We start from the raw sequence: 21,624 nt of genomic DNA, 5'->3' as shown, positions 1-21,624 counted from the left end.
GTTCCTGCTCTGACCTGACTCTGTGTTTCTGGCTATGCTTCCGTTCCGTGTTCTGTGTCCCATACTCTGGTCTTGCTCTGCCCTGTTTCTCGTCTTGCCTTGCTTTGCTGCTTCGTGTGCCTTTTGGATGTGCCTGGCCTTCCTAGCCTCCTTTTGGTGCCTCAGCCGTGCCTGCCCTAGCTGTGCCCGCCTGCTTGTGCCTCAGCCATGCTCGTCGGTCAGTGACAGCTGTGTCACCTGCCATGCCTCAGTCTGGTTCGCTGGAGTCTTGCCCGTCTGTCAGTGCCACAGCCCGATCAGCTAGCCAGTGCCCCAGCTGTGCTCTCTGTGCTCCCTTGCACTTCACGCTGTTTCCGCACTGTGCTCTCCGTGCTCTCTAAAGCACGCGCAGACCCTCGCCTGCCCATGACATACCTCCCCGTGCTTCTGTAAAAGTACGCGCAGGCTTTGCCATGTCCCCTGTCATGCCCTCTTGCACGCACAGGCCCTAACCCTGTCCTTGAACCCTGACCCTGGCATGCCTCTCTGCATGCGCAGGACTATGCCTCGCCTGACCCTGGTGTGCCTCTCTGCACACGCAGGGCTCTGCCTCGCCTGACCCTGGCATGCCTCTTTGCACGTGCAGGACTCTATCTTGCCTGAACCTGGCATGCCTCTCTGCACGCGCAGGGCTCTGTCTTGCCTGACCCTGGCGTGTCCCTCTGCACGCGCAGGCCTCCATCCTTGAGTCTGACCCTGGCGTGTTCCTTAACATGCATCGTGTTGCTAGCCTGTCTTGTCTCCTTGCATGGAACCCTGGTTTGCCTGCCGGATGCCCGGAACCTGCCGATCGCTGCCAGAGATCTTAAGCCTGATGTCTGCAGCCTGATGTCCGGAGCTGATGTCCGCAGCCTGATGCCCTGATCATGTCGATCGTTGCCAGATGTCAAGAGTCCGCTGCCAGCGTGCCTTTGCCTACCTTCTTGAATGTACCATGTTTGGACCCTGGCGTGTCTCCTACGCATGCACCCTGTCTTGGACTCTGGCGTGTCCTAGCACGCATCCCTCCTAGGAATTCTGGTGTGATCCCTAACACGTACCCTGCCCTGGACCCTGGTATGTTTTCTGCACGTGTTATATCAGGAACATTTGGCGTGGCCTTGCACGCACCTTGCCGTGATTCACTGTTTGTGCCCTGCACCTGATTCCCTGATATGCCTTGCACCTGAATAAAGTGTGAAACCACGTTTGCTGAAGAAACTCTGTGACTTCGCTTTATGTTTGGTATCCTGTCCGTCCTGTTGCCAGACACTCAATAGTGTCTTCCTGAGCCGGCCGTTTGGTCCAGCTGCTGTGGTGGCTCATCCCCTTGGTCTTGCCCCTGACACTCCCTGTATAGGGGGTGGATTCGTACTAGGTCAGCTCGCCCTAGGTGGGTGGGTGCCACGGCCAAGAGGGTCCACTCATTCAAGAAAAACGACTCAGAGTAAGCTGACGCTCATCACAGATATGTGGTGGTATTTTATTGTTGGATACCATAGGGAACAAGTCTGCTGGGAATGGATTGTGTAATTTGGCCCTCCATGTACTGAATCATATGCTGCACAGGCAGTGTGTACTTTTTGTACCATTTAAGCTCTGTATTTGATTAGCACATAAATTAGCTAATTGTGGTCTGTTCTTATGTATTTGTATCATTAAAATCATTTTTATATTGACACTTTTTGGAAGTGCATTGAGCAGCAGGGTGGTGTGCTGGTTAAAGGGAAAAAAAATCTTTTAAATCTTCTACCTGAGCGAGTGTGAATGAGCTGAGTGTGACCTGAGCATAAGTGTGAACTGTGGTAAGTGTGTGACTTGTGATTCAGTGACTTTGGATTCAGGGAGTTTCCAAGGGAGGTATTACTGAATTGCTGTTATATTTTATTAATACTTTTTATTTATTTTTGCTTATCTTTTTGTCTGGTGCAAACCCCATTAGGATGTGCTTCACTATTGCCAATGCCATCCAGTGCATGTCTTGCCGCATGTATGAAATCCTTGAACAGCCGGTCGAGGGTGCAGACTGCTGTGCGAGATGTGAGCATGTTGTGCATTTGGAAGCCCAGATACTGGATCTAAATGTGCAGCTGGCAACACTGAGATCCATAGACAATATGGAAAGGAGTCTTCTGCTCACTGAGCAGACGCTCACTGGGATAGATGAGGGGGGATGCTAGGTTGGAGCTGCAGGACAATGAAGCAGCTAGCTGGGTGACAGTTAGAAGGCGGGGTAGAGGGAAGAGCGCCAGGGAAGCTAGTCCTAATCTGGCACACCCCAATAAGTTTGCTAAGTTGGCAGATGAGGGGAGTGTTAGTACAGGAGTAGCACTGCTGCAGCAAGGCATGTCCTCTGAAAGCCGGAGGAGTGTCTGCTCCAGTAAGGGGGGGAATAGGAGAGCAGGGCAGGCCAGACAGGTTCTGGTAGTGGGAGACTCAATTATTAGGGGAACAGAGAGGGCAATCTGTCACAAAGACAGGGATCGTCGAACGGTGTGCTGCCTACCTGGCGCTCGAGTCCGACACATCGCTGATCGGGTTGACAGATTACTGGGAGGGGCTGGCGAGGATCCAGCGGTCATGGTGCACATTGGCACAAATGACAAAGTTAGAGGTAGGTGGAAGGTGCTTAAAGATGATTTCAGGGAATTAGGCTAGTTTCACACTTGCGTTTGTTTGCTGCGCGTTTTTTGCGCTAAAAAACGCATGGAAAAAACGCATACAAACGCATACAAATGCTGCGTTTTTTTCAAGCATTTTTATGCGCATTCTGGAAAAAAACGCAGCGTTTTTATGCGTTTTATGTGTTTTTTATGTGTTTTTTGTGCGTTTGCATTATTTCTACATTTTTTGTCCTCAACCAAAAAAAATGGGTTATGGTTGGGTTAAGGGTTAGGGTTGGGTTAAGGGTTAGGGTAAGGGTTAGAGTTAGTTAGGGTTAGTAGTACTATCCCAAACCCAAACCCTAACCCTTAACCTAACCCTAACCCTAACCCTTAACCCAACCCTAACCCTAACCCTAACCCTAACCCTTAGCCTAACCCTAACCCTAACCCTTAACCTAACCCTAACCCCTAACCTTTAACCTAACCCTACAAACCCTAACCCTAAACCCTGACCATACTAACCCTAACTAACCCTAACCCTAACCCTTAACCTAACCCTAACCCTAACCCTTAACAAAACCCTAACCCTAACCCTAACCCTTAACCTAACCCTAACCCTAACCCTAACCCTAACCCTTAACCTAACCCTAACCCTAACCCTTAACCTAACCCTAACCCCTAACCTTTAACCTAACCCTACAAACCCTAACCCTAAACCCTGACCATACTAACCCTAACTAACCCTAACCCTTAACCTAACCCTAACCCTAACCCTAACCCTAAACCCTGACTCTACTAACCCTAACTCTCCCTAACCCTTACCATAACCATTGTACAAAAAAAAGCATGCGCTAAAAAACGCATAAAAAACACATGTATATGCGCACATATGCGCACCCATAGACTTATATTGGGTTTCTTGCTGTAAAAAAACGCATTGCGTGCGCATGCGTTTTTTGGGGGCAAGTCGGACGCTCAAAAAATGCAACAAGATGCATTTTGAGCGCCCGAGCGCACAGTAAAAAAAACGCATGCGCGCAAAAACGCATAAAAAATGCATGTGTATGCGCACATAAGCGCATCCCATGCAAAATATAGAAAAAAAAAACGCATGCGTTTTTCAGCGCTAAAAAAGTGCGCAAAAAAACCGCAAGTGTGAAACCAGCCTTAGGCTGTAAGTTTAAAGCAAGGACCTCCAAGGTGGTATTTTCAGAAATACTTCCTGTACCAGGTGCCACGCCAGAGAGGCAACGGGAGATTAGGGAGGTTAATAAGTGGCTCAGGAATTGGTGTAGGAAGGAGGGTTTGGGCTCCTGCAGAACTGGGCCGACTTCTCAGTTAGCTACAGGTTCTATGCTAGGGACGGGCTGCACCTCAATGGGGAGGGAGCAGCTGTGCTGGGGGGAGAAAATGGCTAGAAGGTTGGAGGAGTGTTTAAACTAGGGACGGGGGGAGGGTATTCCTTTTATAGGAGGGGAAGACAGTGCAGCTAGAGACCTGGGCACAAATAATGAAATTGGGGGTGGGGGTGTGGTTAGAACAGTTAATAATTTAAGAAAGAATAGAGGTACAGAGAGATACATAAAGTGCATGTATACTAATGCCAGAAGCGTCGCCAACAAAATGGAGGAATTGGAGTTAATGTTGTTGGAACATAATTATGACATGGTGGGGATATCTGAGACATGGCTGGATGAGAGCCATGACTGGGCGGTTAATTTACAGGGCTATAGCCTGTTCAGAAATGACTGTACAAATAAGCGAGGGGGAGGCGTGTGTTTATATGTAAAATCATCCTTAAAACCCATCCTTCGTGATAATAAATATGAATCTAATGAAAATGTAGAGTCCCTGTGGGTAGAGATAAGGGGAGGGGGGGTGGAATAATAAATTACTGATGGGGGTTTGTTATAAGTCTCCAAAAAGAATGGAAGCAACAGAGAATATCCTCATAAAGCAAATAGATGAAGCAGCGACTCAAGGAGAAGTCATTATTATGGGGGACTTCATCTACCCTGAAATACATTGGGGAACAGAAACCTGAAGTTCAGCAAAGGTGATAGGTGTCGGACAACTATGAGAGACAATTACCTTTCACAACTGGTTCAGGACCCAACAAGAGGGGGGGCACTGGTAGACCTAATATTAACCAACAGGCCAGACCGCATATCAAATGTAAGGGTTGGGGGTCACTTGGGTAATAGTGATCACTAGAGTTGAGCGAAACGGGTCCACAAATTTCAAAAGTCGACGACTTTTGGCAAAGTCGGGTTTCATGAAACGAAACCCGACCCTAGGATGAGGTCGGCCACGATGTCGGCGACTTACGCGCCAAAGTCGCGTTTCAAAAGCTTTTTTTGCGCTCTTTTTCAGCCAATCAGGATCCACGGACACTGTGGGCAACGTGATGACATAGGCAGGGGTCACCACCATCTTGGAGAAGGGCATGCAAGTGATTGGCTTGCTTTGTGGGTCGTCACAGGGGGTATAAAAGGGCGGGGGCGCCGACCGCCATGTTACTCATGCTGATCTCAGAATAGGGAGAGCTGCTGCTGCTGCTGCTGATTCTGTAGGGAGAGCGTTAGGCAGGGAAGAAGACACCAAAAACTGATTCTGCTGCTAGCGATTTTGCCTGTACAACACACCAGTCACTGTGCAGTGCAAGGGGAGGCTATATCTTGGTGCATCAGCTCTGTTGGTTATTAGGCTGCCTTTTAAGGCTACCTGGTAGCTGCATTGCTGTGTGCACACTGCTGAGCAAACTGCTTTTTTCAAAGCAATCCAGATTTTATTGTTTTGTCCTAGTGCTGAGGTACTGAGCGTGCATTTTTCACACCATACAGCGGTGCACACTCCTCACACAGTACCGTGTAACGGCTGTTATCACAGCCACAGTGAAGCTATCTGTGTGTCACTCTGTGAGAATAAGTCGAGGACATGTTCCGTTCTTACAGACCTGCACCTTCTAGTTTTGTCCAGCTTTCAAACAGTTAAATATATTTGCTGTTTGATCACATTCAAAACTATAGAGAGACCGCGTGTGTCAGTCCGTATCCTTAAAAAACACGGAGCTTGACAATTTTACGTACACCGGACAGCCGTGTACGTGCACGCGCCTCTCAGTACCGTGTAACGGCTGTTATCACGGCCACAGTGAAGCTATCTGTGTGTCACTGTGGAAGGATAAGTGGAGGACTTGTTCCGTTCTTACAGACCTACACTCTAGGGAGATTCCTATTCTGCCCAATTCTATATACACCTTGTAGTTTGTGATACACTAGCCAATTTCTGCCTGTGACATAGCGCTCTGATATTCAGTGGGCCTCACACAATCCATAAGTGTCCAGTGTCCACAAGTGTGTGCAGAAATTCAAAATCTCTGTGATCCTGTAGTCACTTTTTTCACACCTGTGCCATCGAGCCTGTGACATAGCGCTGTGATATTCAGTGGGCCTCACACAATCCATAAGTGTCCAGTGTCCACAAGTGTGTGCAGAAATTCAAAATCTCCCCTGTCCTATAGACACCTTGTACCTTGTTTTACATTACTATATAGTTTGTTGGATTTTGTCTACATTTCTACCAAAAATGAGGAAGACTGGTGGAAGAGGCCGTGGAATTGGGCGGGGGTTGGCAGCTGGTAATGATGGTGTTGGTGGTGGATCTGATGGTAGTGGCAAAAGCAAAATAGGACCAAATGCAGGAGGTGTTGAGCCTGCATCATCGTCTGGCTCCACAAGGCCTCAAAGGCTTAGTTTTCTAGGACTTGGCAAACCGCTTTTAAAGCCAGAGCTGCAGGAAAAAGTTTTGTCTTACATTGCTGACTCAGCCTCCAGCTCTATCGCCTCCTCTTCTTCAGTTGTAAAAAGTAAAAGCACTGAGTCGTCATTGGAGGCTCATGTTCATGAACCACACCTTTCCTTGTGTCCTTCACCCCAACTAAGATTGAAGGATGAAGCAGGCCGTACTACTGATTACTCCAATGAGCTGTTTTCACATACCATGCCTGGATTATCAAGTGAAATGGTGAATTACCCAGGCCAAGATGAATCTGACATGGAGTGCACTGATGCACAGCCGCTGATGGATGATTCTGCTGGTACATTCACTCAGAGCACTACATTGTCCTCGCAGTGTACAGAGCCAGATTCTGACCCTGATGAGACTCAGGTGCCCCTTCCCGCACACTATACCACCATACACGGTGACAGAGAGGAAGGTGCACATGACATTGAAGAGGAGGTGATGGAGGACCCAGTTGTTGACCCAGATTGGCATCCATTGGGGGAAGAGGGTGCTGCTTCCAATAGCTCAGATGAGGAGCATCCACAGCAGACATCAACATCGCAACAGCTGTTATCTGGCAGGCACGGAGCACTCCAAACACAGGTTCCAAAAATCAAAAGAGTTGCTGGACAGCTTGTCCAGAGGGTTAAAATATCACAGCGTGCTAGGCCGTAAAATGTCTGCCAAAGTAGGAAGAGTGCAGTGTGGCACTTTTTTGAACAAAATCCTCATGATCAGGCCAAGGTTATCTGTAAAAAGTGCGCAAAGACCTTTAGCCGAGGGAAAAATCTGAAAAATTTGAATACCAGTTGCATGCTTAGACATTTAACCAGCATGCACTTGCAAGCGTGGACACAACACCAAACCTCAAGTACAACATGTGCAACTGATCACAAAGAAGGTAGTCAGCAATGCTACATTGTTTCCCCCACTGTAAGCCCACCAGTCAGCACAGCAACAAATGTTGAGGTGTCGTTGCAAGGCCACAGCAGTCAGGGAATCCCACTGTTATATCAACGAAATACTGAATCTAGGCCATCAGAAAGAACACCAACTCCATCACCATCATCAACCCTCTCTCAGTCCGCCCTGTCCACCGCTACTTCCACCATATGCAGCTCTCAAGTCCAGCTCACCCTCCCAGACACTATGAGTAGGTCAAGAAAGTACTCAGTCTCTCATCCGCGTACACTGGGTTTGAACGCCCACATTGCCAAACTAATCTCGTTTGAGATGATGCCCTATCGGTTGGTGGAAAGCGCAGCTTTCGGCGAACTCATGGCCTATGCAGTACCATGCTATGACCTACCCAGTCGCCACTTCTTCTCTCGCAAAGCCATCCCAGCCCTCCACCATCATGTGAAAGACCGCATTGTCCATGCACTCAAGCAGTCAGTGAGTGGAAAGGTGCACCTCACAACTGATGCATGGTCCAGTCGGCATGGCCAGGGCCGTTACGTGTCCATCACTGCGCACTGGGTTAATGTGGTGGATGCAGGGTCCACAGGGGACAGCGGTGGTGGGACAGTGCTGCCTAGCCCACAGTATAGGAAACAGTTGGCTGTAGGCGTTCTACCCTCTTCCTCCTCCTCCTCCAGAAGCAAAAGCTCGTCCACAGAGCGCAGTCGTACGAGCACTCCATCTGCAGCTGCCACTGTTGCACACGAGGTGTCCCCCTATCGAGCAGCTAGTGGAAAGCGTCAGCAGGCTGTGTTGCAGATGATGTGTTTGGGCGACAGACACACCGCCGAGGTGCTGGCCGAGTACTTTCAGCGACAAACTGAGTCATGGCTGGGCAGTGTACATCTTGAGGTAGGCATGGTAGTTAGTGATAACGGCCGTAATTTTGTGGCAGCCATAGCCCTTTCAAAACTCAGCCACATACCTTGCTTGGCTCACACCTTGAACCTGGTGGTGCAGTGCTTCCTTAAAAATTATCCGGAGTTAACAGCCCTGCTCCAGAAGGTGCGAAGACTGTGTGCGCACATCCGCCGGTCGCCTGTACACTCCACTCGTATGCAGAAGCAGCAGCGATTGCTCCACCTTCCCAACCACCGCCTCATTATCGACATTGCAACAAGGTGGAACTCCACCCTGCACATGGTTGAGCGGCTGTGCGAACAAAGGCAGGCCATAATGCATTTGTGGGAGGATACACGGCCAGGCACTTTGAGAGCAGACATGGAGTTGACAGGTGTGCAGTGGTCGAAGCTGAAAGACCTCTGTAAAGTCCTTCAGTGTTTTGAGGAATGCACACGGCTGGTAAGCGCAGACGACGCCATCATAAGCATGAGCATCCCACTTATGCGTCTGCTCATGCAAACTTTGACGCACCTTAAGGAGCAGGCGTCTGCAGCCAATGTTGACGAGGAGGGAATCCTTGATGACATTCAGCCATTGTCTGCTCCGGGACCTCTCCTGGACGAGGTGGAGGAAGAAGAGGAGGAGGAGGATGATTATGTGGATGATTACTTAGGGGAGGAGGATGCATCTCGTGGGGCAAGTGAAAATGCTGGCATGGCAAGGTCTGGTACAGGGTTTGTGCGTGACTGGAGGGATGTGGATTTGCCAGAAAGTGCTCCTCCAACCAGCACTCGCAGTGCATCATTGACACCGGGAACATTGGCCCACATGTCAGATTATGCCTTTCAGATCCTAAAAAGGGACCCCCGCATTGCCAAAATGATGAACGATGACGACTACTGATTGGCCAGCATCCTGGATCCACGCTAAAAAGGCAAATTACAAAACATCATGCCACAGGAGAACCTTGACCTAATATTGGCTAATAAACAAGCAACTCTGGTAAATCGGTTGCTTGAGGCATTCCCAGCACACAGCAGCGGTGATGGTTCTCACACGAGCCATACGGGCCGGGGGCAGCTTGGCAGAGTTGTTCGTGGTGCACACAGCAGAAGTGGCGTTGGAGACAGGGGTTTCATGACAATGTTGTGGACTGATTTTTCAAGTACCGCTCACACAACTGGTAATACCGCATCGATGGAAAGTGACAGGAGACAACAGTTGTCAACTATGGTTACAAACTACTTTTCCTCCCATATCGATGTTCTCCCACACAGGTCATTCCCCTTTGACTATTGGGCCGCAAAACTGGACACCTGGCCTGAATTGGCCCAATATGCCTTACAGGAGCTCGCATGCCCAGCTGCAAGTGTGCTATCGGAAAGAGTCTTCAGTGCTGCTGGTTCAATACTGACAGAAAAAAGGACCCGTCTGTCGACCCAAAATGTGGATGATCTAACCTTCATTAAAATGAACCATGCATGGGTTTCCAAGGATTTTGTCCCACCTTCCCCTGATGACACATAGGTTGACAGAAACATGGCTTGCTTTGGTCCTCCGCTTCCTGGGACTTGACCAATTTCGCCTTTTGCATCAGCTGAATGTCCAACATCAACATATGCCATTGTATAAACCTCCCTAACTGGGCTGCCCCCCCCCATGGTCGGGTTCCCCAGCTAGCGCACGCAACCGTGCGAGTGCCGTTGCCCTTGACAGGTGGGTAGGCCGACTCTTGGGCGCGGGCACTGGCACAGGGTCCCTCATAGTGCAATCAAGTGTCTCTGACGGTGGTGGTGCACACCCACCGTCAGACACACCGCCGTACTATGAGGGGCCCAGTGCCAGTACCGACGCCCACGAGTGGGCCAGCCGTGCTTGGCCAGGGCCCCAGCATTTGCAATCTTTACCTCTCCCTGCTCCTCCGCTGTGTAGTCTGGGCTGTCAAATCCATACTGGGCCTGACACCGTCTGAGCCTGCCTCCTGATGTATAGACATATATTTTTAATGTGTAAACTATGCTATCCATACATGTTATCCGGTGATACGGTACCCTTTCTCACCTTTGTGCAATCACGTGTAATCCATAATGTGCCTGAGAACGGCTGGCGAGCTGTTATGCAAGCTACAGCACCTGTGGTTTGCACACATAAGTTTTTCCCTTTTTCAGGAATGACGGTTAGGCCTAATTCCGGAACAGCGGTTGACCTTCACTTACTGGGAAATCATCGTTCGCGGGTAATAATTGTAATCCCAGATCCCAATCACTAACGGTGTTCAGCGGCTTATCTGCACCTGTAAGCGACACACGCTGGCCCTTTCGGTGTAGCGCGCATGCAGCCACGGACATGTAAGGCCTTGACACACCAGTTATTGCCCAATCTCGCGTGCCAGAGCCTCGCGTGTCCCTCTAGTAAGCTGGACGCGGACCGCGTGGGCAGGACGGAGTCTCGTTCGTTAACGGAATTAAGCTTGCAATGCGTGCATCTTTTCGGTTGCTGGATGGTTGAGGTTGCCCGTGTTGAGTCCAATTACGCCGCAGGCTCCACTCCTGGTGGTGCCCTTCTGGACATTCCTTTAAGGTTCAGTTTTGCAACCATACTGCCCACGTCAAACTACAATTTTGCCTTCATGGATGCTGTTTGGAGGGTCGTGAGTCGTGGGAATCATGCCGACCAATCAGTTAACCTGCTAGAGAGATCCTGCGTTCGTTGCTCCCAAGCATGACATCACACTCCCTAGGTGGAAGGTAATGCCAGTGTGGCGACCATACTCCTGTGGGCGCCACAAGTGCACTGATGCCCAGCCACTGCTCAATGATTCTGCTGGTACATTGACCCAGACCACTAAATTCCTCTCGCACTCTACACAGCCTGAATCTGACCCTGATGAAACTCAGGTTACCCTTCTCATATAATGTTCCACCTTACACGGTGACAAAGAGGAAGCTGCAGATGAAAGTACAGGTTCGGCCCACCTGCTGTCAGACACACCGCCGTACTATGAGGGGCCCTGTGCCAGTGCCGTCGCCAACGAGTGGGCCCCCCCTGCTTGCTCAGGATCACAGCACTTGCAAGGTTGAAATACTTACCTCTCCCTGCTCCACCGCCATGACGTCTTCCGCGTTTCCTGACACTGATATTGTGATCAGAGAGCGCAATGACATCACGTCTGTACGCCCTCTGCCTAAACAGCCAAGTGCAGAGGGATGGAAGATGGGGACGACAAGGAGTCCTGACTAGTACAGGGATTCCATAGCGAGGAGAATTATTTCATTGTTTTCAATGTTGGGCCTGCTATTTTTGGGGAGCACTATACTCTGGAGAATGATAGATGGGGCCCACCATACACTGGAACATTCCAAAGGTGGACATCAGACACTGGAGCAGCATGTACAGGGCCCATTATACACTAGAGCATTAGAAATAGGGTCCATTATGTATGGAGCATTATTTGGGCCCATAAGACAGTAGAGATTCATCCATGTGGACCAACATATACTGTAGCATTATGTGGAGCTCATCATATACAGTTTCAAACATTATATGGGATCACTGATTCTGTAGGGAGAAATAGATGGGCCTCATTACTCTGTATAGCGCACTATGCGGTGGCCATAATACTGTATGGAGTAATATACTATCCGTTTTTGGAGCTATTGGAGAATTTTAAATGGATATCAGTCATGAGATGTAAAAAGTGAAGTATTTTTCATTGTACTAGACCGCTATTTCTCTGCCGTATCAGAGCATCATGAGTTGTGGTATGTGTTAAAGGGGCGCTCTTTGGCCCAGGGCACATGAAAACCTGGATCCAGCCCTCCCCCACGCAAATTTAGCCAAATAACCCCCATTTTTCAATGCGTAGCTTGTATTATGAAGTAAATAAAGGGTGACAAGCTTCAGGAATAAGATTTTATGGTTTTGGCATTCAAATGGGCAGTGTAAGTGTGTTTCCTGTCCTCTTTTCACTCCCGACTTTTCTTCCCCATTGACTTACATTGGGTTTCGTGTTTCGGTCTGAACGAAACCCGACTTTTTCCGTTAGTCGGACGATCTAACTCGACCCGACTTTTGGAAAAATCGGGTTTCACGAAACGAAACTCGACCCAAAAAAAACAAAAGTCGCTCAACTCTAGTGATCACAAATTAATAAGTTTTCATGTATCCTTTAATAAGATGTGTAGTAGAGGGGTTACAAGGACACTAAACTTCAGGAAGGCAAATTTCCAACGGATGAGAGATGATCTTGGTGCAATTAAGTGGGACGATATCCTGAGACATAAAAATACACAAAGAAAGTGGGAGACGTTTATTAGCATCCTGAGTAGAACCTGTGCGCTATATATACCGTATGGGAATAAACCTGTGAGAAATAGGAGGAGACCACTATGGCTAAATAGAGCTGTAAGGGGCGCAATAAGGGACAAAAAGAAAGCATTTAGAGAATTAAAGCAAGTAGGTAGTGATGAGGCATTAACTAAATTCAGTAGATTAAATAAATTCTGTAAAAAGCAAATCAAGACAGCAAAGACTGAGACAGAGTGACTCACTGCCAGAGAAAGTAAAAATAATCCCAAATATTCTTTAACTACATAAATAGTAAGAAGCTAAAAAATATAGTGTTGGCCCACTTTAAAAATAGTCTGGGTGAAATGGTGGATGAGGATGAGGAAAAAGCCAATATGCTATATGACTTTTTTTAAAAGTATTTACACAAGAAAATCCCATGATGGATAACATGATCAGGGATAAAAATTCTCCATAAAATGTCACCTGCTTAACCCAGCAGGAAGTACGGCGGCGTCTAACAATCACTAAAATTGACAAATCCCGGGGCCCGGATGGGATACACCCCCGAGTACTGCAGGAATTAAGCACAGTCATAGATAGACCATTATTTTTAATCTTTAAAGATTCCATAATAACAGGGTCTGTACCACAGGACTGGCGTAAAGCAAATGTGGTGTCAATATTCAAAAAGGGGACAAAAACTGAACTTGGAAATTATAGGCCAGTAAGTTTAACCTCAACTGTTATGAATGAGTCACCGTAGGAGGCAAAAACAGAAATACTAGCTAAGTCCAGAAACCCAGAGAAGTTGGCAGCTATCGGATTGCAGACCCCTGAATCTAACAACAACAACTAGCAGTAGCCGTGGGGGGATCCTACGGTGCCCTAGACCCCTCGATCACAGCTGGAGAACTACATAGCCTAAAGACAGAAAAGGGAAATCTAAACTGCCCCAAAGCAGACCCCAAAGCAATAGGCAGCCCCCAACATATAATGACGGTGAAGCGAGATGGAAAAACACTCACACAGACAGAAAGATAGGCTGAGCAAATGATGGGGCCCAACCTAACTAAATAGGATAGAATAGGAAGGCTGCTGTCTGCAATCCGCCAAAACCCTCTCAAAAACAAGAGCCAACAGACTGATAGGGAAAAAAACCCTGAAGACGCTAGGCTTCAAAAAGACTATATCAGTCCTCTGGTATTATCTGAAGACAGAGCAAAAAGGAATTCAGCTCACCCAGCAGGGAGAGGCAGAAATCCAGACCAACAAGGCAAAACAAAACAAAAACACAAATGCAAAAAGTAGAGCAGAAATCTTAGCTTTAGAGGAGCAGGAATCAGACTGTCTCCAAGAATCCCTCAGAGGAGTCACCCGCAAGGCAGAAGGGCGTCGGTTGCCTTATATCCGGTCAGCGATCCCAGTCACCCAGTCATCATCATTCTGCTCAGGTGCTTTGTAATCAGCCTCACTACCTTCCTTCACCAGAAGAGGGAGTTCATCACACCTCAATGGTGAAGGGGAAAACGAACTTACAACACTCAACTGTGGGTAAAATCCTGGAGGGTTTTCTAAGAGATACTATACTGGAGTATCTGGAGAAGAATAACCTTATGACCCAATATCAACATGGGTTTACAAGGGACTGTTCATGTCAGACTAATCTGATAAGCTTTTATGAAGAGGTAAGTTCAGGACTGGACCAAGGGAATGCAGTGGACATGGTGTACATGGACTTTTCAAAGCTTTTGATACGGTGCCACACAAAAGGTTGATACGTAAAATGAGAACAATGAGGATAGGGGAAAATATGTGTAAGTGGGTTAAGAGCTGGCTCAGGGATAGGAAACAAAGGGTGGTTATTAATGGAGCACACTCGGACTTGGTCACGGTTAGCAGTGGGGTACCACAGGGGTCAGTATTGGGCCCGCTTCTTTTTAACATATTTATTAATGACATTGTAGGGGGCATAGAGAGTAGAATTTCAATATTTGCTGATGAGACTAAACTCTGCAGGGTAATCAATACAGAGGAGGACAATTTTATATTACAGGAGGATTTATGTAAACTAGAAGCTTGGGCTGATAAATGGCAAATGAGCTTTAATGGGGATAAATGTAAGGTCATGCACTTGGGTAGAATGAACAAGATGTATAATTATGTGCTTAATTGTAAAACACTGGGCAAAACTGTCACTGAAAAAGACCTGGGTGTATGGGTGGACGACAAATTCACATTTAGTGGCCAGTGTCAGGCAGCTGCTGCAAAGGCAAATAAAATAATGGGATGCATTAAAAGAGGCATAGATGCTCATGAGGAGAACATAATTTTACTTCTATATAAGTCACTAGTGCGACCACACATAGAATACTGCGTACAGTTCTGGTCTCCGGTGTATAAGAAAGACATAGCTGAACTGGAGCGGGTGCAGAGAAGAGCGACCAAGGTTATTAGGGAGCTGGGGGGGTCTGCAATACCAAGACAGGTTATTACACTTGGGGTTATTTAGTTTGGAGAATCGAAGGCTTAGGGGCGATCTTATTAAAATGCATAAATATATGCGGGGACAATACAAAGACCTTTCTAATGATCTTTTTACTCTTAGACCTGTGACTGGGACAAGGGGGCATCCTCTACATCTGGAGGAAAAAGGTTTAAGCATACTCACAGATGCGGATTCTTTACTGTAAGAGCAGTGAGACTATGGAACTTTCTGCCATATGATGTTGTAATGAGTGATTCCCTACTAAAATTTAAGAAGGGACTGGATGCCTTTCTTGAAAAGTATAATATTACAGGGTATATACACTAGTTTCCTTAGTGTTGCGCTGATCCAGGGAGCTAGTCTGATTGCCGTATGTGGAGTCGGGAAGGAATTTTTTCCCCAATGTGAAGCTTACTGTTGCCACATGGGTTTTTTTTTGCCTTCCTATGGATCAACATGTTAGGGCAAGTTAGGACAGGATATGGGTTGAACTAGATGGACTTAAAGTCTCCCTTCAACCTTAATAACTATGTTACTATGTTACTTTTTCAGACTTTATTGCTATGGACTATATGCTCCATGTTTTTTATGTGTTTAACTATTAGGAGGAGCTCCATAGGATATTTACCCAATCCTAGGTATTGAAGACTAGGAATTTTTTGTTTAACATGTATTCTGGACTCGAGAGTCTGTTTCTCGTTATAAACTTCTGTGAAGCACTTGGGGGGAACAAAGTGCTCACCTCACATCTAGATAAGTTTCTTGGGGGGTCTAGTTTCCAAAATCATGTCACTTGTGAGGGGTTTCCACTGGCTATAAACATCAGGGACTCTCCAAATGCAACATGGCATCTGTTCTCAATTTCAGGCGATCTTGTGTTGAAAAGTCAAAAGCCCCTACTTCCCTTCCGAGCTCTGCCATGCGCCCAAACAGTGGTTTATCTGCACATATGGGGTATCAGCGTACTCAGGCCAAATTGCACAATAATATTTGGGGTCAAATTTCTCTTCTTACCCTTATTAAAATAAAAAAATTGGATCTGAAATAAATATTTTGTGAAAAAAAGTTAAATGTTCATTTTTTTTAAACATTCCAAAAATTCCTGTGAAGCACCAGAAGGGTTAATCAACTTCTCGAAAGTGGTTTTAAGCACCTTGAGTGGTGTAGTTTTTAGAATGGTGTCACTTTTGGGGATTTTCTGTCATATAGAGCCCTCAAAGTGACTTCAAATGTGATGTGGTCCCTAAAACAAAATAGTGTTGTAAAAATGAGAAATTGCTCATCAACTTTTAACCCTTATAACTTCCTAATAAAACAAATTGGCTCCAAAATTGTGCTGATGTAAATTAAACATGTGGGAAATGTTACGTATTAAGTATTTTGAGTGACAAATCTCTGTGATTTAATGGTATAAAAATTCAAAGTTGGAAAATTGCGAAATGTCCAACATTTTCTCCAAATTTCCTTCTTTTCCACAAATAAACACAAGTCATATCAAAGAAAGTTTACATTCATCATGCGGTATAATATGTCATGAGAAAAAAATGTCAGAATCACCGGGATCCATGGAAGCGTTCCAGAGTTATTTCCTCATAAAGGGACAGTGGTCAGAAGTGTAAAAATTGGCCCGGTCATTAACATGCAAACCACCCTTGGGGGTTAAGGGGTTAATTTTTTGATTATCGTAAACTTTGTAATTTTTGACTGTTTTATATGAACTGCTGACTTGTAAAGCTATGCAGAATATATTACTGCTATATAAATAAAGGTTATTATTAGTAGGAGAGGGAGGACTGGGAGTTTGCATCGCATCCAAATGAAAACCACTTTGGGCTGAGTTTGTTAATCCACAGGTGGGTGCACGAATTCGCTGGTGAGCACAGCAGATATCCACAAGAAGAAGAAAATTTGTCCGGCCCACCGGCATAAATGAAAAACCTTTATTAGGCTAATATTCCATATTAAAATGTAAAAAACACCTGACGTGTTTCTGGTGCGCAAAGGCACCCTTAGTCATAGGTAAGTAAAAACAGAATACATAGAAAAATATATACAGGTTACAAACCAATCAGAAGACTTACAATTAATTACAGAAAGTGGCAACACATGAAAGAAAGAATGTGTGGGTCCTTGCAACAATGAAAACTGCTCCAAAATTGCTGTTCCCAAGATAGAAAAAAAAACAACTTATAAACACACGAATGTCATTAATAAATATGAAACAGATTGTTCCTGAATTTCATGCCACTAGGGGATTGGGCTACACACAAAGAGGCCCATGGCATAGAATGCGTAAACAGATCTGGAGACTCAGCCATCTGTGGTCCCCAACAGTCAGTTGGTCGGTTGGAGAGTTGTGACATGGGGGAAAACAAGGGAAACTGGGGTGCCACCTCTGAGGACTGTAGTGTGTGAGATATTAAGGGGGAGGAAGAGGAGCACAGCCCACTTGATGCATCGCTTTCCATCTACTGGAGCACATGTTCTTGTAGGCCCTCATATAGCAAAGTTTACTATTGTGCAGCTGCCAAAGGAAGGTAGTGGAGTAGCCCCTCCAGTAACATAAGTTGTAAAATTGCTGCGCAATTGGTCATTGCAGCAAAACAAACCGACTTCTCATCCTTCACATCATAACTGTCTCAGAACTTTAAACAGCTATTCAGAGCTTTAAATTTTGTCCTACTTCTATCAGCTCCCCCTCCCTCTCCTCTCATCTCGGTTGAAGACTTTGCCTCACCACCTGCAACCTTGACCCAATAGCGTCCCACCTCATTCCAAACCTTACCACAGTCTTCATCCCAAGCCTAACCCACCTCTTCAACTTGTCACCAACAAGTGATATCTTCTTCTACTTATACATAACTCGATCCCAACCATCCTCAAAAAGCTCACCCTTAGACCATCCTCTCTGTGTAGCTATTGCCCCATCTTACTTCTCCCTTATGCCTCCAAACTAATAGAACAATACATTCATTTTGAACTGTCCTCCCAATTATCTCTTTGACTCCTTACATAATGGCTTCCAACCAAACCATTCCACTGAAACTACCCTGAATAAAGTCACCAACGACCTACTTACCGCCGAATAAAAGTGATGCTAGTTTGTCTTCCTCATTCTCCTGGACCTGGCATCTGCCTTTCACACAGTGGATCACTCCCTTTTACTATTGAGTTTCTGACCTCTTGCCATTACAGACTTAACCCTTTGCTGGATATTCTCATACCTAACAGACATGAGATTCAGTCTCCCACTCACACAACACATCCTCGTCTTGCCCCCTATATGTCAGTGTCCCCCAGTTATAGGCCCGAGTACAATACTTATTTATTTATGGAGGTGTCGGAGCAATGTTTTTAGTTTGCCTTGCATGCTTGCTATTTGCCTTGTTCCCCAGAACTGCCCGTCTACCCTGTACCTGTCTGCTCATACCTGTCTTGTCTACTTTTCCATCATCCTGTCCAGATCGCACCTGCCAGTGCCCATCTGTCTAACACCAGGTCCAGCCTATACCTGCCAGTGCTTTTCTGTTCCTCAGCTAGTCCCATATGCACCTGTGGTTCCATCGTCCCTACAGTGCCTGAATGCATTTTTCATCCCTACTTCAGGCCATACCAGCATAGCCACTCTAGGGGTCAGCTGCCACCATCTGTAGGTCAGCCCTGGAGTAACACCTGGTGCCACTTCCTTTCCTTCCTTGGGTTGTGGTTTTCACCTTCTGCTGCTTATCCAAGGTTGGATTTGCTAGGCCACCTAGTTACACCCCTCCAGGCTTTCCCAAGGCTAAGGAACCTTGCCCGTACAGTCTCCATCTACTAGGTTGGCTGTAGTGTAAGAGGTGTCGGTCCCCATCATACTATTTCTACTCTTTAGAAATTGATGCCACTTTGGTGGTGTCTGCCCCTAATAAATTTAAATTTGAAGACTCCTGATTGGGTCTCCATCTGCTGGGATGGCTGTAGAGGAAGAGGTGTCAGACCACATTATATTAATTTTACTAGTTATACTATATTGAAATTCAATTCACTTTGGTGGTGTCTGCCACTAATTTTTGGAAATGTATAGACTCTTGGATGATGTCCATCTGCTGGTTTGGCTGTAGTTGAAAATATGTCGGTCCCTATTATACTATTTCTACTCTGATGAAATTGATGCCACTTTGTTGGTGTCTGCCACTAATTGTTGGAAATGTGTAGACTCCTGGTTGGGTCTCCGTCATGCCTGTTTCCTGTAGCAGTAGGCCTCCGAGACCGGCAGTCCTCCACTCCTTTGAGTCAACTGCTCGTGTTATTATCCTTACATTTTTCTGACAAAAGTTGTCTATGAAACTGATTTTGTGCCATCTGGGAGTGGATGAACATAAAAGCAGGTTGAGCAGTTGTATGTGGTATCGGGGCTCCCAGCACAGCAGGCCTACACATACCTCACCCACCTCGTAGGCGATCGTAACCCAAACCGAACATTGAAATATTCGCTCATCTCCAGTCTCCACACTCTGTAATGTCTGATATTATTTGCAAATTGCCTCTTCAGAGAGAAAGAGGACTTTTACTCTACAGTGCCACCTATTGGTAGTAGTGATCCTACAAGTCACAATCAACCCTTTAACGAGTCTTGTAATATGACTTAAGATAACAGGTGGCTCTCTATAGTAAAAGTCCTCTTTCTCTCTGAAGAGGCAATTTGCATATTATTTTCCCAGAGGAACATTGCACGGCGAATATGCCTCCTTACCTTGACAAGCCAGAGCTGGTATGTCACTCTCCGCAAGGAGAAACCTTACCCCTTGATATTATTTGTACATTTACCACTGAATTATAAAGAGCTGTGAATTTTATTGGTGCCATATAAATAAAATCATTATTTTCATGTTTGCTTATTTCAATCACTCTCTCCTTTACATCCTGGATGAATAAAGAACCAATATTGATGTTTCCATATGTAACAGATAACTTTACATGGGGAATCTTTCCTTTCTCTAGTGACTCCACAGAACATGAGATGATGGTGTAGAAGGTGTGCTGTGCTTTACTAACATTACTGATTTATCACAGATATTACAGATATTATTAGAGAATAATTATTCAATCACATTACAACACTTGTACTAAAGAAATGCAGAGAGTGTCCAGTACCTGAGGGTATCCGTATAATCCAAGGATTTGTGCTGCTGCCATAGTGGGAGCTGAGGACTGATCACCAACGACACCAACCAGCCGACCACGGCCCATAGAAGAGTAATTCGGGATTATCCCACCCGGGCCAGACAGAAAATGTAACACATGTCGTGCTGCCAGTCGTCCATCAGAGCACGAGTCATAAAGATGATATCCCAGAGTAATATTGGGCAAAATGTCAGGATTCTTGTTGATATTTTCAACGGCAAAAAGAAAAATCAGATAAGAAAATTTTCTCTGAAAGCCTTGGCTGTAAAAAGATAAAAAATATCTTTCAATACACTGCTCAAAAAAATAAAGGGAACACTAAAATACCACATCCTAGATATCTCTGAATTAAATATTCCAGTTGCAAATTTGTATTAATTGCATAGTGAAATGTGTTCAGAAAAATAAAACAGAACAGTTATCAATATAAATCAAAATGAATATCCCATGGAGGACTGGATTTGGAATGGTACTCAAAATCAAAATGGAAAATCAAATTACAGGCTGATCAAACTTCAGTGGAAATGCCTCATGACAAAGAAGTGGCTGGAGCCGGGCCTCCCCTACCCCCATCAAGGAGGCATAGGCGGAGGCCAACATGACGGGGGGGTGGTCGGATAACAGGGGGAGTGCCTTGGAGTGGGGGAGTATATAGAGGAAGGGCGTCGGTGTCCCCTTCCTCTTTGGATCCGGCCCCACAAAGAAGTTACCTGGCCATGGCGGATGTGGAGCGACTCCTGGAGCAGCTGAGGTCGGCGGCGCGGTCGCAGCCTCCGGGCTGGCTGGCGTCACAGGTGGCCAGCATCGTCCCGGGGACCTTCGGCGAGGCTGCTTCGGCAGGGAGGGAGCTGCGCTGCAGGCGGGTGAGGCATCCCGAGCGTCTCTCACCAGACGCAGCCCCCAGGGCCTCGCGGCGCCGCCGGAGCCCCTCCGGGGACCCTCCAGGCCAGGCGCGGCGCACAGTGCCTGCTGCCGCTACCAGGCCTGGGAGGAATCCGCAGGCCAGGCATGGGCCCGCGGCGATGACCAGGCCGCGGCCTACTTCAAGCCAGGGGGCGGGCTTGTCAGGCGCCGGGCGGCGGCAATTCCAAATGTCAGCGGGGGGCCATGGCGGTGACATCCGGGCCGCGCGGCCTGCTTCTCCCTCCAGCAGGGGGATGGAAGTTGGAGGAATTTCGGCCTGCAATTCGGCAGGGCTGCAACCATCTTTCCCAGGCAGTGGGGGACCATCGAGTGCGGCAGGGGGCCGCGGCGAAGGGGCTCAGCTTTCGCGGTCCGCTTCGGGGGCCGCTTTGTGTGGAGGGGGACGCTTCAGCGCCAGGACCGCGGCCAGCTCATCCGCGGAGCCCCTCTCAGCAATGCCCGTGTTCGGGGGTGACGGGCTCAGTTCAGGAGGCCTGGAGGAGCAGCAGGTGGCTCTTCGTGCTCCGCTGCAGGAAACAGCCGTGGCAGCGGGAGCTGTGCCATCAGTGT

At 47.0% G+C, this 21,624-nt stretch overlaps 1 protein-coding gene across 1 annotated transcript in view; it reads right to left on the bottom strand.

The window, feature by feature from the left end:
- LOC141096662 (vomeronasal type-2 receptor 26-like) overlaps window positions 1–20,956 on the bottom strand; it is a 244,634-nt gene extending 223,678 nt beyond the window's left edge. Inside the window, exons 1-2 of the mRNA XM_073583375.1 lie at window positions 20,862–20,956; window positions 20,122–20,413 (exon numbers count right to left, since the gene is read on the bottom strand). Coding sequence (XP_073439476.1) covers window positions 20,122–20,413; window positions 20,862–20,956 — 387 coding nt within the window. The remainder of the gene's footprint in view (window positions 1–20,121; window positions 20,414–20,861) is intronic.
- Window positions 20,957–21,624: the final 668 nt, after the last annotated feature.

The sequence above is a fragment of the Dendrobates tinctorius genome, unplaced genomic scaffold, assembly GCF_039654945.1.
Source record: "Dendrobates tinctorius isolate UK_male_01 unplaced genomic scaffold, ASM3965494v1 ptg000077l, whole genome shotgun sequence".
Lineage (NCBI taxonomy): Eukaryota > Metazoa > Chordata > Amphibia > Anura > Dendrobatidae > Dendrobates > Dendrobates tinctorius.
This window is presented reverse-complemented; position numbering and strand designations above follow the sequence as displayed.